A 17,524-nucleotide genomic window follows, 5' to 3' on the forward strand; every position below is an offset into this window, starting at 1 on the left:
GAATACTCGTATGTCATATTAAGTAATTTTATTTCGCATCCTCACGTTTGGTAATTCTATATTTATTAAAAATTAACAAACTTTGGACACATTGAGATTCATGCTATGGAAGACTTAAGACAGGTAAAGTCTATGCATTATCGACATCAGAGTGCAGATGGCGCTCTCCACAATACATTTTATAAGCAATGAAACTAAAGCAAAAACAAGGACTTGTCTTATATTTACAAACGTGTCGAAGAATGTTTCATTAGAATATATTCGTGATAGTAGAAAATGTTCAAGATTGGTAAAATGTAAGTTGATATCGTATTACGTAATATACAGTCTTAACTTACCACTCCTCCATACATTATGTAAAATTACTTACCTAATTTACAATATTTAATATTTAAAAATCACTTAGGCGTATTATGTTTTAACTCGTTAACAACGTTTCCATAAAACTTACAATTAAACATCATTGTTGTACTTTAATTGATAGTTTTGTATAAAAATATGTTTTTAAAGATTAATCGAGTCAAACGCTAATATTGCTTCTATTTAACTATGTCGTAAAAAGTATCTAAAAGTCCACAAACATTATGTAAAATAAGACACAATCGAACCACCGCTTCGTGATGGGTGATAAATGCATCGTGGTGGTACATGTGAGGGAGGCTGGGGACTGTCGCGGGCAGGTGACTTACTGCTCTACAATACGGCTAGAAACTACAGTACGGATAGCTTCATAACCTTGAAGCTAGTTATTGACTTAAAACATGGTATTTTGGCGAACTTGTAAGTGTAACATAAGGCTATATTCTGAGGTAAACATTGGCGTTATATGAAAACAAAATACTTTCAGATTTCGTTATTTTCTTGTCTGTCTTACTCATGTATACGGAAGTACAAAAACTCCTTTCGCATCTAGTCGTATTATAAGGCGGCGATTACACCTACGACATATAAACACTGCTTATGGCGGGAAATTGTCTTTATAAACAAAAAGTAGCAAGCTTCGTTGAAATCCTTGAAGCTTCAGTTCCGAGAGCGGAGCCTTAGTTACGTGTCGTCGGGGATCTTCTCTATGCCGATGAGTTCGTCGAACAGCGAGTGGTTGTCGGGGATGACGTGCGGCTCGTGCAGCGTCTGTCGCGCGAACTTCAGCACCGCCCGCGCCAGCTGGCCCACCGACCACTTCCGGTCCACCAGCACGCGGACCAGCGTGTCGAGCTGGAGTGGCATCACAGTAGTACTCAGTAATGGTGTAGAAGGTATGGATTTCAAAATAAATTGCTGTATATATAAATAGGATAAATGACGGATACCGTCAACAGGTACCTGCATGCCAAGGAAGCACAAAGTAGAGCTCAGAATTATTCTAAATACGTACATAAACAATTTATTTTCCATTGAAAAATAACTATAAATAGCCAGTGTAGCTACTGGACATAAGAGTTAACATCTCATGTCTTAGGATGGCAGGCACAGTGGAATACCAAAAACATGTTTTAATTAAAGGTGCTAGATGGTGTTTCTTCCGTTTGTGGGCGGCCGTATCGCTAACCATCAGGTGAACTGCAAGTTCATCTCGCCATTCAAAGCAATAAAAATAATATCCTATTGGAAATTTAAATATTATTTGAATACAAAACGTGTGTGGCAACATTACCCGGCGAGGGTTAGTTAGGTACCTTAAACAGAGTCTCGTTGCCCCTGGTGTAGTAGATGAGCGCGGGCAGGCCGGCGACGCTGGCGGCGAGCCACTGCAGCAGCAGCTTGAGCTGCGCGTGTCCGCGCTGGCGCCGGCCGCAGCCCCAGTTGCCGGTGGCGACGGGCCGGCACGACCCGCCCGACACTATCTTGTGGGCCAGCTGAGATAACTGCAGACGTTATGCCAACATATTACGTGTATCGCACCAGCCTGATGCCTCCGTACGTTGCTTCAGCTGGTTGGTTGATGGTGCCGGTGCATTATCGCTCAATTTATGAGTTTAGATGTTTATACAAATAGATATGACGAGCAGCTATTTGGGCTGATGGTTATCAACATTAAATAAGTGCTTGGTAATTCGAAGTTTGGAATGGTGGTGCTATGGTTTATGGGCGGTAACGTCATTTTGTTGTATTAAAAAATAATTATATGCATCAAAATTCTGAGGTGATCACGAACCTCCCTACTTCTCGTTGAGACTATGAATGCACTTAGAGACTGTTAACGCTGTAATCGATACATTTAATGAAATTAATCATAAATAAAGAATGCATTAAAATAATTGTGACTGGTGTGTCGCCAAAAAAGGTCTGTTAGAAAAATATTTTATTTTTTATTTTCTATATTTTTTGACAAGCGAAATTAGACTAGGCAAACGTAAACTCTTGATTTCAAATGTGTAGGTACCTTATTATGAATATAACATGCGATTATGAATTAAAACTATCGTAGGTAACACGTGTGTGAGATCAGCATGCAAATATGTTTCGACAGAAAGCGAAGACATTTCGTGTTAGTATCAGTGCACATCGAGGATTAGCGACAGCGAACCTCTGACCTTTGGTTTGGATATTTTAATCGTGACCGGCTCGCACTCAATATTCTCTTCTAGGGTACTGACTATCATGTTTACGACCCAGTTTAGTTTTTTCTTTCTGACACTCGGCTCGGCTCTCTGCGTGGAGCCGGTGTCGGTGGACCCTCCGTTGTCAGCGCTTGGCTCGCGCGAGCTCTCTAGTATTTCCTCCGGTATAGACTCTTTTACTTTACGTTTCTGTCAAAACATATTGTGTGTTCAATACAAGCTTTTTAGGCGTATGTACAAGCTCTATGCTTTACTGGCGGCAGTTTGGTTAATTGTTTATTGAAAGTATGGGTCAAAATTGCCCCGACATTAAGCATGAATGTTATCACCTTCTATACTTAGTCTTATTGCTACGTACGAATTCAATACTAAAAAAATATAATTTAGCTATATAAAGTATGAATTAGTACTATAAATAAAATATATTGTATTAGATAGCTCATTGCTTTATATTCCAATACGGTAAAATATACTCGTGGTAATTATTATTTTAGATATATTCGTGCGTTTAAAATGCTTTTGTACCGTTGTTGTAGAAATACGGAAAATTTGTGTCGAGTCAGGTTTAGAAACTCGAAGGACCAAATATATATGTTATACTTCGATTTTTTTAATAATATTAATTTGGAACGGTTAGGACTAGGTACCTTATGTATTCTTAATTAAGAATACGACAGCGACATGACGATACGACAAGTTTATTATACTTGTCAATAATAAGAACCACAAGTAGCCTTCCCTTCGGCGTACATCATATTATACATATATACATAAATAGTACATACATGCCAAAAAAATTTAATCAGGTTATTTTTGTTTTTAAAAAATAGTTAAAGTTCTATTTTTTATTTATTTAAACATAAAGCTGTATTAAAACATATCTACTGCTAAAGACATTATACACATACCTACTTTAGAGTAATAAAAATATGAGAAAACGTGAAGTACTTATCTAAACGATGAACAAAAAATTTTTGCAATAAACAGAAATTAGAATTGCTCAAGTTTCTAATTTTATATAGAAATTTACTTTATTTGAAGCTTCGGTATATTCTATACATACCTACAGACATATATTAAATATGTGATCTCGCAACATAAACAGCCAGAACATTATACATTTGCCACAAAAAGGTATTATACCGGACCAATTCGATGACGTCCTGGTATAAAACGGGAGCACGTCTCAGATATATAAAATGGACAGTAAAATATCAAAATTGTTAATATTTGTTAATAGAAAAGATAGGATATAATTTTCTTAATAATTATTTCGAGTAACACATAATATTAAGTTTATCCAGTTCATTGGCGTTGTCGTTGATCTTTCGCTTATTTGTCCATCCAAAGTTCCAGCAGTAATGATATAATGATAGTAGTATTGCAGCACGTGGCAGTAGGTATAGTGCGGCAGAGTGCGTACTGACCAGCTGCGCGGCGAGGCGGTGGCGGTGGCGCGCGAGCTCGAGCGACAGCGAGCGCGCGGCGAGCGCGAGGCGGCGCGGCTTGTCGCGCTCGCGCTCGCGCCCGTACAGCTCCGCCGCCTCCGCCGAGCGCGCGCCGCCGCCGCCCAGCGCCGTCGACTCGCTCAGCGTGCGCTTCAGCAGCGACCCCGCGAACCTGCGCACGCACCACGCACTACTCACTCGCATGCCTATACCACTCCGATGTACACACATTGATGGGGTTAATAATGAGCAAATTACAATTTATTTGCAAGTTGCAGGGCGCTATAATAATAACAATTATGTATAGACATAAATGATAACAAAAGTAGTCTTTGAATTTATGAAGGCGATGTCCAATATTTATAGCATGTAATATTACTTATGTTCTAAAAGTTCTTCAAGTATTCTTCTTTTGTATAAAAGCAATTATCCAAAAGATAAAATAAACCAAGGTCCGTCCCAATGAGCCCTTTGACTCCCTGGAGAGGTACCAAAGGTTAAAGGTGGGTCTAAAATAAACCCCAAGTCTGAAATAAGTTAAAGATAACACTAGTAAATTACCTTATAACAGCCATGTCTCGGGAGTCGAGCTCGCGGTTCTTGTGTTCCGTGGAGTCGACGTCGATGATCGGATCGTTCAGCCACTGGTTGAACTGTTCGTACACCTCCTCCAGTTCAGAACTATTAATAATACATCTTAGTGCTCATTTTTTTTATTGACAATGATGACTTGAACGTTATAAAGGATTTCGTTGTACAAGATATTTCAAACCTAAAAGAAGGTCTCTAATAATTAAGCACTTACGTATATTCCGTGCTGAAGCTATATTTGGAACTGTTTCCGGTCTCCTTCTTGCCGAGCGGCCTGTGTCTCGGCGAGGACTCGCCATTACCCATAACCTGACTGTCAGTTAACACGAAGCCGACGGAACCTCCGCGTTTTACCCTGAAAAATACAGTTCGAAGGACTAAATTATATACGAAATGTAACTGCGTGTGTGAATGAAAATCTATTGTTTTATTAGTAATTGCCACAAAAGGTCTTTTTAATAATCAATAAGTTTTTAATACGTAAAAATCAATAAACATCCTCAAATCCTCACCTAATATCCTTATCATGGACTCCAGCACCAGAGATGCTGATCCCGACTGCATAACTGCTGCTGTCAGTGGACCAGTCGCCAGTAGTGCTGGTGGAGCAGGAGTTCTCAGCCTCTCTCCTCAGTGCCTCCCTCAGCCGGTCCGCGAACGACAACCGCCTCTCCTCCGTGGACAACTCCTTAGTGTATTGGAATGAATTGGGACGCGCACTTTCACCTCTGCCTTCGTCTTCGCTTCCTACGAAAGTGGGTCTTTATTATTTTTAAATAATGTGGTCAATAAGTTTTGTTCATTTTTTTTGGGAATACTTATACACGAACTATATTTTTTACTATTAGGACAGCTTCACGATATAGTCGGTAAATTGACTCTTACACACTTTTCTAGAGATATATAAATATATGGTCCAGCCACTCTACTCTGTTTGCAATCTTAAAATGATTACCCTCAATGTTCACAACGAGGCTAAATCAGCAAATCCCTACATAAAAGCAAATGTGGAGTCATCGTTCAAAGTAAAGTTCAGAAATTGCATACTTAGCGATATTTTTAAATATGTAGAAGCATCATCTCATGCGGCTTTTAAGCGTTACCGTAGTCGAAACTGCCGTTGGCGCTGTGGTACTCGTCGTCGCTGGAGTTGCAGCTGGAGTAGAGGCTGTCCTCCTGCGCGTCGGCCTGGCCTGATCGCGTCACCGGCAGGCACTCGCCGGATGAGCCAAGCACTATGAACCTCCCGCGCCTGTTGTTCAATGTACCCCCGTCCGGAGACAACCAGCACTTGCGTTTCGATAGTTCTACACCTGAGGACATGTAATCAAACATCGTAATCAATTATGTTCTAATTCCAGGTCTATTAATTAGAATGCCTTCAATAAATTTGGAGACGTTCATGATACTACGTAAATGGTAATTCTGATGGGTTCAAAATACATAACTTTATACCTTATGTCCGAATGAATAAGGAGAGGCACTAGGGAACCTATACTACGGGTCCCGAGTATGACATACTAGCTTTTGCCCGCGGCTCCGCCCGCGTTATAAAGTTTTTCGGGCTAAAGTTTTCCGTTATAAAAGTCACGATATATATTTTCCCGGGAGTCTATGTTCTTCCCAGGGTCTCAAACTGTCTCCATACCAAATTTTATCCTAATACGTTGGGTAGTTTTTGAGTTTAACACGTTCCGGCAGACCGATGCAGCGGGGGACTTTGTTTTATGATATATTTTTGTAGAACTTTTTAAGAGGAACAATCCCGTCATACATTATTGTTGCATAACTTTAACCGATTACGCAGCGCACGCAACAGAAGCTCTCAAAACTAATAAATTGTCCCCGTTTTTGCATCATGTTTCATTACTGCTTCGCTCTTATTGGTCATAGCGTGATGATATATAGCCTATAGCGCTCCACAAATAAAGGGCTATCCAACACAAAACGAATTTTTCAGTTGAAACCGGTAGTTCCTGAGATTAGACATTACTGCTCCGCTCCTATTGGCCATAGCGTGATGATATATAACTTTGAGCACTCCACAAACAAAGGACTATTCAACACAAAAAGATATTTTCAGTTTGAATCGGTAGTTTCTGAGATTAGCCATTACTGCACCGCTCCTATTGGGTATAGCGTGATGATATATAGCCTATAGTACTCCACGAACAAAAGGCTATCCAACGCAAAAATAATTTTTCTATTGGGACCGGTAGTTCCTGAGTTTAGTCATTACTGCTCCGCTCCTATTGGGTATAGCGTGATGATATATAGCCTATGGCACTCCACGAACAAAGGGCTATCCAACGCAAAAAGAATTTTTCAGTTCGGACCGGTAGTTCCTGAGATTAGCGCGTTCAAACAAACAAACAAACAAACTCTTCAGCTTTATATAATAGTATAGATTACGTACTAGGGTCGTTAAGGTTGAGGGTGGCGGCGCAGTAGTTGTGCGGCGAGGGGCTGCGGCTGTGGCAGCTGTTGATGGTGCTGCACGAGGACGCCTGCTTCACCACCACCGTCGCCTCCACCTCCGGCGGCGTGTGGCTGAACGACTCGCCTGACATACACACACAATATCATTACTATTGAATAACATTTGCAAACTCAACCATTATGGAATTTTTATAAAATTTAGTTTCGACTAAGCATCTATCATTTGAATATTTATAAAACTTTTGTTGGGCTCGGCTGTTCTTATGCATCTTAGAACCCGTAACAATTCTCACAGAAACCATTTTCAGATTTAAAGTCAGACAGTTAGTTATATTTAGTTTTTCTTCTCTGACTATGGTAAAGTAATGAAGTTTATACCAATGGGTGATAAGCGTCGTTCATGCCTCGCGTTCTCTTTGCTCTTCATGGGCGTCTGTTGGAACGCGAGCAGACACTTGTTCAATTCTCGCAGTACATTGTCTTCCTCCCACTGTCCCAGTGGTAGTGCGTTGTAGTCTTCCGCATCCATTAGACATACTGTTACCTGAGTAATGAAAATGATGCAATTACTAATATTTATTTAGTCACTTTAATATTTACGTATATTAAGAGTATACACTGTGTGGTATCAATTTTAATTTGTAATCAGTTCAGCAAGTCCAAGGATTGCCTCTACATACAAATCACAATAATAAATATTGCTTTTTAATGATACTAATGCAGATAGGCACGTACCGTTTTAGGTTCTTCGAGTATTTCCACATTAGTCTTTTGTTTCTTATCGTATATCCTACTAAACATTCTAACGTTCTCTACTTTTAGCACCTCGTTATCTTCTAACGCTTCCACGGACAACATTGTCGACAGCAACTCGGGCATCATAAACATTGATAAGGATTCCTGGAAAAATTTAAAAAAATACAAATATTTATCATTAATTTACTACCAAATGTTTCTCGTGACGCTGACCGTGTAAAAGGCCTTCCAGAGGTCCCTTTTATACTTTACACAAAATTAGCCCATTGAGGACATGGTTTATCAGTGTGACAAATTTCATCCAAATACATTCAGTGACCTATCTAATAGAAAATCTTCGCAAATTCAATAACGTAATGAAAGAATATTCACAAATTCTTCCAATCACATTTATCCAGTACATGTGTGCTTAATTTGAATGAAGTATAGAAGAAGTTCGTTACAAGAGTGCTGACCTGTGTTTCTCCATCGATGAGCACGTTCCCCCCGATCCTGCTGGACGCGAAGCATATCCTGATGGCGTCGTCGTTCTCGCAGCGCTCCGGGCAGCCCTCGTGACGCACCAGCAGCTTGCACAGCGGCAGCGTGCACTCCAGCCAGTCTTCTATCGTCAACCACTGCTTTGATGTCATTACCTACAAGGGATTTATTCTCAAGTGAAAGTTTGGATGAATCCAATTCGGATTTATTTATACTACAATAATATAATCAGCCCTGTATTATATACTGTCCCACTGTTGGGCACGGGCCTTCTCCACTACAGAGAGGAATTAGGACTTAGTCCACCATGCTGGCCTAGTACGGATTGGTAAACTCCACACACCCTCAAAATTCCTATAGATAAATTCTCAGGTATTTAGGTTTCCTCAGGATGTTTTCCTTCACCATTACAGCAAGCGATAATTCACAAAGAATACACACATAACTTTTGAAAAATCAGTAGTGTTCCGCTCCACACCCAACTAGGCTATCGCTGCTCTTTTGATTTGGTTGATTTGATTAAATTTTATTAATTTACGAAGGGTCAAAGGTACCTTGATCTCTGGTAAAACGATCGTGGTATTACATTCAATATTAATTTGGGAATTAAAATTGAATCTGTTACTCTATATGGTAGAGTTCGAGGATTACTGAGTGATACTGAAAAATCGATAAGGATTTTGGACGATCTATGACTGGTCTAGGCGATATAAGAGTAACAGTTAGAAAGTGTTATACCAACGAAATAGTTATAGGGATTGTAGTTAACCTTACAAATATGTAGGTGACCGACGACAGTAACTTGATGATGTTGTTATTTACCAAAATTATTATTTTTTATACCATTTTATCATTTCTAAGACAAACGGACGATGATAAACAGTAATCATTTACAGCAAGCATGATATAAGCTAGCACGAAGCCATAATCAAGTATTCATATAGTTTTAACTTGCGTGTAATATGGAATTAAATTTGCATGAATTTTATTATTATATCAATTCTCATAATGTCTCTGCCAACGCTGAATAGCATGAAGAGAATTAGTTTTATTGGGGCTAATAACCTTTTCAGGGTACCGCTAATATTCCTATGCAGCTATATTCTAAAACCGAATCTTCACATCTTAAATTTCATGAATTCATTTAAATTATTCATTTGCAATCAAAGTTTTATATTTCTTTCTTTCCATAATGTTATAGTAATTTGTTTATTTGTTTGTTTTTAACTCTATCGCTGCTCTTTTGACTTATACGAAAGAAAGCTATGGTTTTGAACAGCGGCGTCGTTGGTCTCATCTATTTGTTTGTTACGATAACACTCTATCTTCTGTTTATGATATTGATATGAGACAGTATTTGGCAAGAACATCTGCTACTTCGACCATGAACTCAGTAAGTAGTGATTGTGACGTAGATAATCAATATCGAAGGGTGTTCCACCCGACGCAATGCCGCAACTATTACTTACGATGCGGAAGACTTAAAGGACTCAAGTCTCTATAAGTAGGAAATTTATCAAATTTAAATAAAAATATTGGAACTTTTTACTAATATGAAGAAAAGAGTATGTTTGTTGACGCCGGGCGCAAATTTATAAGACATTTAGATATGGGTACAATCAGCCACAAAAGTAGCTCAACAAATTCAAAACTTCAAATCGCCTTTACACGTACAATTTAATTGAGACATTTTTTGTGTGTGTGAAATAAAGTAAACCCGTTTTATTTTATTTTTTATAAGGATTTTTTTGCAAGAATACTAAAGTGCGGGTGATTCCATTAATGTGGGTAATTGTAAAGGTAAAATTTCAAAAGTATTAACAATCTTATTGTTCGCTTAATCATAATATTAACGACCTAGATACCGGGAATGTGTATTAGAAAAAAATATCTAAGAAGTTTCAATTAAATTTGACATTTACTATAACTTGTAGGCGTTGGTAGGACTTGTAAGTGTCAACCATGTAATGCTCAAACAAGACAACATACGACGCTGTTATTACACACCCTGTAGTTTTACGAGTATTAGCACAGCTGAGTGGGGCGCGGAGGCGACAGCGGAGACCTTTCCACAACCTGCGTCACTTAGTCAAAGGCACGCCGCGGGGGCGAGACGCGTTACTCTTAACAGTTATGTGGGAGGCATCTAGTTACGAGCTTTAAGCTCTTGAGAGGATTTTGAGAAAATTATTTTGGTTAATTTAGATTAAGTTTAATACTCTTTTTCGAGGTCAAATTATAAGCTGCGTGAAAATCTCATTAATAATGTAATCAAGGTCTTTGAGGCTAAGTAAAATAATCACTTGTATGGTTTCTTTGATACACGAACAGTCGTGCTACGATCACTTGCAACTACTTTGCAACAACGGCTGGTTTACGAGAAGAGTTTTCGAACGCAAAATAGTTAATTATTTATTAGAAAAAACTCCGCTGGAATATGCACCTATAATGCCAATCATTTAATACGTATGAGTTTCTCTATCCGAAACAACTTATGCTATTGCTGATATACTATCTCACCTCTTTTATAAACAAATGGAACAGACTTTTGGTTGTGTGTTGGTTTAATTTAATAACGCAATGACATAATTGTGTCGACTGTTGAGGGGTAATCATCTCTCGCCAATCGACATTCTAACGCACCCCACTTCACTTACCATCAGATGAAGTGGAGCCACTTTGTCTTGTCCGTATAAGAAAACCGTGTATTAAAATAAATAATAAATTTATTACCTGTCTGCTTATTTTGATAGAGCCTTCATTACTATTCTTATCTAACCACTCGAAGTAATGGAGTAAGCTTTTTAACTTGTTCCTTTGTGATTTTCTGTAACAAGAAATAATATTTAATTAACATGTTCGCTAAACCACACTAAGATAAAATTGCGTCACAACATCCAATGTATTTTAAAAGTTCAGTTTCCATTGTGTTATGTTTAGACATGATTATAATCAATAAATAAACACTGACCTATGTAAATTCTTAAAAAAATGTGTAAAATTAAAGTCTTGTAAAGTTGGATGCGTTTTGAGCGTCCTTTTCGGGAAAGTGGAGAAGAATGCGTGAGCTATGAGCGACGACACGAAATTATAATCCAGTTCTGTTACGTCACCTGGAAACAATATTATTCATTACAATTATGCGTAATAGACTTCAACCATTTAACCATTTAAAATATATTATGAGTAAATGAAAAAATAAAAAAAAAAAGTAAAAATAAAAAAAACAATACAAAAAGATCCCTTGTCCTGGATAGGGCACAGACACAAAAAAAAACATTTAACTACAAACAAAGGATCTAAAATTTAAACATTTAAAGATTGTAGTACCAAGTCTTTTAAAGCACTCGGGAGAATTTAAACTTTCAAACATCTGTTTCCCTTCATCGTTATATCAATAAATGCACACGTAACTCCTGAAGGTCGAGTGTGGTTGAACCCGTGACGTAGGCTAACGCAATTTTATTCAATTGAAACATATTTACCAAAAGTGGTAGTTAGCTACTCGGTATCGTATAGTCGATATAATTCTCTACAGCAGTAGCGAAAGGTGAAATTTTCCGAAAGGGAATCCGATACAAGATATAAGTACTAAAATACATAACGCACTCTTAATAAAATAATGACCCATTCCAATATTGCCAATTTGTGGGAATCGTCAAACAACCAATTCCTGTTTGCGACTATTAATGGGCCGGTTAGCAACAAAATTGACATATGAGCTGATATAATGATATCTGGTTACGTGAATGCTGGACATTAAAATAAAACTATTTTGTGGATTTAAGACTTTGCAGCCATCGAAGTTTCGGAACAAAATTATAATATAGAAACAGCGATAAAATTAACAAAATAATTTCACTTTAATGTGGGTTGTTAAAAATTCGATAAACAATAGCAATATTCTCATCATCGCTTATAGCAATAAAATATCCAAATCGCTATCTTCGAATCAATCTTAAGAACAAGCGAATCATGTAAGTAATGTAGAACAAACTTTATTCTGATTGGTCCATTTAACGACTGACCTGCAGATGCGATTCGAATATTGAAATCGGCCGTTGACAGTAAATAACTTACTTTGTTGCTGTAAACTAAACATGAGCCCTTTAGGCGGGCGCCATCTTTTTAGATGCAGCGCTCTGTTCACCATAATCCTAATAGTATTGTCAAGGAAATGTCTGCGTTCCTCTTCCGTCATCTCTTCTTCGAAGAACTGCTCGAGGCCCTTCAGCAGATCCGGGTCTCTGACATCGTCGTCTGGGTCTATGCCGATACTAGTGCGAGTCATAGGAATAAATTATTATAATTACGGGGTAACACTATGGTAAACAAGTGATTGACGACATTGTTATTATAGATTATGTTTCGCCAATGAAATTGTATAATAGGGATAGATGTAAGCGAAAACCAGTGGTCGTTTTATATTTCATTCTTATGTACATTTTTTTCTATAAGTCTACAGTCGCTTTGAATATAAATACAATATATAAAGACACTCACTTGCACATATCATGTATTTTGAGCATGCTAGCAGTAAGTTTTGCTGGTGAAGATGCCAGTAAGAGATGCTTTAGGTGACGTTGCACCGAGGTCCACCATGGGAGTTCACATGGAAGCATTACAAGCGCCATTCTGGAAAAAAATATCCGCCAATTGTAGTAGCATTCGTAACTCATAACATAACACATTTGAAATTTTGAAATTATTCAATCCATAATATAAACAAATGAATGAGTTTTTGTAGAAGAAGTGTCATAAAACATGAGAATCAGAATCAGAGGGTCAAAATAAATTAAACTTTATTGAAATTATAAGGTAAATATTTACTAAGTATCATATACTATTCAGATAAATAAATGAAACTGTAATGTGCCTACTCAAAAATGAGTTTTAGTATGCAATAATACCATAATGAGTTTTAGTATGCAATAATATGAATAAGTACCTGATCTTTTGGTAAACTTAAAAATAATGTGGCTAGACAACTTAATACCCGATTGCTTCATTTTATTTTAAAATTCGCGGTTTATTCAATAACGTTCAAAAGGCGGGAAAACTTAGTGCATGCGAGCTTATCTATAAATCCAAAAAATGTGTTCATAATTTAACATATAAATTATGATGATACTAATGATACGTATGCATTTTTTTACAAAATTATATTACGAAATTATATTAATATGTTAAAATTCATTAAAAGATTTACTTTGTTGGCACAGATTTCGTTATTATAAACGTAGAGACGAAATGAGTACGAGCAAAATGTGACCCATTATTTGAACGCTGCCATTAACGTTTGACATTTGGGCTTGTAAATTATTTTTAAGCTGTGGTGCCAGAACTGGCGCAATGGCGGTGTATTGTTGAATGTATTTATATTTTATTAGATGTTTATTTATGTAATATTTGTTAAGTTATTTAAGATTACTAAACATATAGATGTCGATACAACAAATAGGCTCAAGGGCTGTTACTTAAAATAATTTGTGAGGTTACTTTCATACAGTTTATGTAAGTGTTCCCTTACGAAATATTTATCGCTATTGCGAATTTATGGTAATTTGAATTTAATGAGTTTCTACAGTATAAAATACGCGAATAATCCATTGTTAGAGTTTAAATTGGTTTAAATCAATACAGCAGTTTCTACAAACAAGGTCGTTGGGCTCAATACCGCAATGATTAAACGATCGGTCATATCTACGTAACGAAATGCTATCAACACTGTCGGAGTACAAAGTTCGATAAGAAAACATGACTGTGAAGTCGAAGCTTCTTAAAGCTTTAATTCTTGGTGCTCCAGCATCAGGAAAAGGCACCATATCATCACGTATTGTAAAAAGATACAATGTAGAACACATATCAAGTGGAGACAAACTCAGAGACCACATACAAAGGCAGACGGACTTGGGAAAGGAAGTAAAAGCATATTTGGACGAAGGTAAACTTGTGCCAGATAATGTAATGATAAAGTTTATGATTACGGAGTTAGATAAGGTTCCTAATAAGCCTTGGTTATTGGACGGTTTCCCAAGAACAGTGGGGCAAGCACAAGCCCTGTGGAAGGTTCAGCCAGTTGATGTGGTTTTGAACCTTGCTGTACCTTTTGATGTAATCATAGACCGAGTGAAAAACAGATGGGTGCATTTACCATCGGGAAGGGTGTATAACATTGGTTTTAACACACCAAAAGTTGACGGCAAAGATGATATCACAGGAGAAGACTTGGTCCAACGACCAGATGACAAGCCTGAAGCAGTTAAGAAAAGGCTTGAGATCTACGACAGTATAACTCGGCCTGTAATTGATTTTTACAAGGATATCGGCATACTGAAAGAGTTTCCCGGACGCACATCAGATGAAATCTGGCCAAAAGTCACAACTTATTTAGATCCAATATTTAAGATGTAGATGTAGTAGTAGCAATGGTTTGTATTGCTGTAGATTAGTAATGTGATGGGTGCTAAGATATAAAAATGTTATATTTGTATACTGGTTGCTTTTTATGTATTACTTTGCTATTCAAAATATTACCAATATACAATAATGTATGCGTGATATACAAAATAACTTTATTATCATGTTTGTGATAAATTTGTTGAAAAGTAAATCAAATTTACTTTGTGTGGATTTTTGTTATGTTTTAATTTGGTATACAAAATTTTATGGAATTGTATGTGTATAGTTAATAATTGTATATGGGTATATTTTTATTTTACAACTTTGTTCTTAATTTTGTTCTGTTACATGTTAAGTAAAAATGGCAAATACAAAACAATGAATAATTATTCTGACAATACTATAATTGTTCTTATATAGTGTGTAATGTATTCACATAATGCAATATTCAAAATACAAATCAATATGGTAGCTCAACAAAATCAAATGAATGTTTTTTTCATTTGCAGTTGTCTATAATTGTCTTACAAAATTATTCTAATTTTAACATATTCGTGTGATTCCTCATTCAAATTATACTAAATTGGGTTCCTGTTTTCCAATATCTTATAAAATGTACTTAAATTCGAATGTAGAAAGGCAAAGCTGTCATTATAGTGCCTTATGAAGGGCAATATTTATATAAATACAGAAGCTTGAAGGAATTGTTATTGATGTAGAGTGTAGACCTAGTGTAGTTTTAGTACAGTGATATACAATACATATTGTTATTGTAACAAATAAGCACAAATATGTTCACAACATTAGTATTAAGTTTTATTTATTTTATATACACTTTATATTTTACTCTTCATATGTTATAAATTTGCTCTGTACTTGTTGTTTTGCCCGAATAAACACGTATTTACGTTTATTTTTTGTTTTTAAATTTAAGATTTATGTACTTTCCCTAAATAATTAGATATTCTATTTAATGATTTTTAGCTAATTTACATTTAATTACTTTTGATTGCAAATTATTTTATTTATAATAATCTAATCGAGAATGGTTTAACGCTGGGTGTAAGTTTCGTTTTCTCTATGTTATAAAGCAATAATCGACACGTCATTGGTAAATAAGTATTATCACCGAGGTCGTCTGCCATACATTTTATCTCATTCGAACTTGGCACAACTAATTTGTTTATTTTTATTTTATGAACAGTCAATAATTGGTATGATCATATTATAATTTGACATGAAAAGGGTACGTAATACAATTGTTATGACCATCAGAGTAAGAACAGACGCATTATAGTATGTTTAAAAAACTTTGAAATTTAAGTGTTTTACCTAACGTATTTGTATTACCGAATTCAATCAATCGCATCATAGTACCCGGTTTATGGCATAATGATGGTATAGTAAATGTATTTATCTTCTGCCTCCCAAATACGACACGTCCTTAAATATGATTTTTTACATTAAAAAATTATAAAATTGACGCAGAATTTGTGAGGAAAAGCTTCCTTGGGTTTCATTAATGTGATGTATTTTAAGAATTGCTTTTTAAACACAAATGTTTTGAATATTCAACACTATTTTACCTCGTAGATAAGTCGATGTTCAAGCATAAGATTTTGTAGTCACTCAAACATTTAAATCACTGTCGCGAAGCGACTTTGGACTTCTTTTACGCACTTTTCTCATTGTCTAACAACGAAACTTCCACTGGCATTTTTTTGCAAAAATGAATATCTTATTGCTTTCCTATAAGACAGAAATAGTGTAGTGAGTGAAAACGCGGTCCGGCGGTAGCGAGTGAGACGCGAGCGCGAAAACCCCAGTTATTTTTAGCTGCTTTCGTGCATCGGCGCTGAAATTAGATTGTAAATAAAAAGTTTCGGTTAACAGAAGTCGTAGTCCCTGTTATTACTTCTTTTAGGTCATCTTTTAATTCCACATCAAATACAGTTATCAATATCATGGGTTGTTAACTTTTTGTTTATCTATTTAAAACTGTTTATCGCTGACACGAAGATAATGGATAAGTTTTCCACATGGAGCGGCGTTTCATGGTCAGATTAACTAGGTTACTCGCTCTTATTTTTAGACTTTGGCAGATTAAAATTGACATATGGGAGAAATACCTAGGTTTGATGTTAACTAACAAAATAAATTTGAGCGATATAGCACGTGTATTTATGATGCACATTGCACATACACACCAGTTATATATATTGGAATTAATGATTTTACTGAGAGTGGATCTATGTATTAATAATTATAAAAGTCTTATAAACTTTCTGTCAAGTAGAATTATAAACAAGCGAGATTAATGTTTTGGTGCACAACAAACTTTATAAACTTTTCACTCACTGTCCAGTAGTACACTAATACGTTATTGTATTTTGTGCAGATTCTGAAGGCAACTTTTGAACAATTGTTCCCATATTCAGGTGTTGCATCCGAGTAAGAGGTTATCTGTACGGTGTAAATAAAGGTAAGCGTAACGACGTGTCTGAGCTGGTTGAGGAGCCAGGCTATACTGACGCCGTCGAACGACTCGCCGGGGGGTGACTACCCTTGCCCTGTGCCGGCTGTCGCACCCTCCACCCTCTGAGTGACGTCACTCGTCGGTCGCGTCATGACCTACGACGCCGTACGACGCCCAATGCTCGATAACTCGCTCCCTAAAAACGGGCATCGTGAAATGTCGTGGCTGTTCCCGAGCCATTACGTAAAATGAAACATGAAAGCAGCAAGGACTTGCGTCAGCAACGGGGTAAATTTTCATACGGTTGTTAAGATTTTTAAAAGTTAGAATATGTATTAAGAGTGTCAGATATATTTAATTATAGAAACAAT

At 36.6% G+C, this 17,524-nt stretch overlaps 2 protein-coding genes across 4 annotated transcripts; one reads left to right on the forward strand and one right to left on the reverse strand.

Moving 5' to 3' along the window:
* Nucleotides 1–13: 13 nt before the first annotated feature.
* Nucleotides 14–17,204, reverse strand: LOC115445113. Of its 3 annotated transcripts, none has more exons than XM_030171214.2 (17): nt 17,036–17,204; nt 12,779–12,910; nt 12,356–12,552; nt 11,247–11,388; nt 11,009–11,102; nt 8,251–8,430; nt 7,775–7,939; nt 7,418–7,583; nt 7,017–7,163; nt 5,704–5,913; nt 5,113–5,347; nt 4,815–4,955; nt 4,571–4,690; nt 3,989–4,181; nt 2,535–2,750; nt 1,677–1,865; nt 14–1,215 (listed from the first exon to the last, which is right to left on the reverse strand). In XM_030171214.2, the coding sequence occupies exons 2-17, from the start codon at nt 12,907–12,909 to the stop codon at nt 1,045–1,047; spliced, it is 2,697 nt and encodes an 898-aa protein (XP_030027074.2). In that variant the 5' UTR covers nt 12,910; nt 17,036–17,204; the 3' UTR covers nt 14–1,044. The 3 variants fall into 3 exon arrangements, with proteins under 3 accessions (XP_030027074.2, XP_030027073.2, XP_030027075.2); XM_030171213.2 differs by lacking the exon at nt 17,036–17,204 and adding an exon at nt 16,264–16,516; XM_030171215.2 differs by lacking the exons at nt 2,535–2,750; nt 17,036–17,204 and adding an exon at nt 16,264–16,513.
* On the forward strand, nt 13,601–15,590 carry LOC115445118 (GTP:AMP phosphotransferase AK3, mitochondrial). Its single transcript, XM_030171221.2, has one exon. It carries the CDS (start codon nt 14,033–14,035, stop codon nt 14,687–14,689), a length of 657 nt encoding a protein of 218 aa, XP_030027081.2. The 5' UTR covers nt 13,601–14,032; the 3' UTR covers nt 14,690–15,590.
* Nucleotides 17,205–17,524: the final 320 nt, after the last annotated feature.

The sequence above is a fragment of the Manduca sexta genome, chromosome 28 (genome assembly GCF_014839805.1).
Source record: "Manduca sexta isolate Smith_Timp_Sample1 chromosome 28, JHU_Msex_v1.0, whole genome shotgun sequence".
In the NCBI taxonomy this organism is placed as follows: domain Eukaryota; kingdom Metazoa; phylum Arthropoda; class Insecta; order Lepidoptera; family Sphingidae; genus Manduca; species Manduca sexta.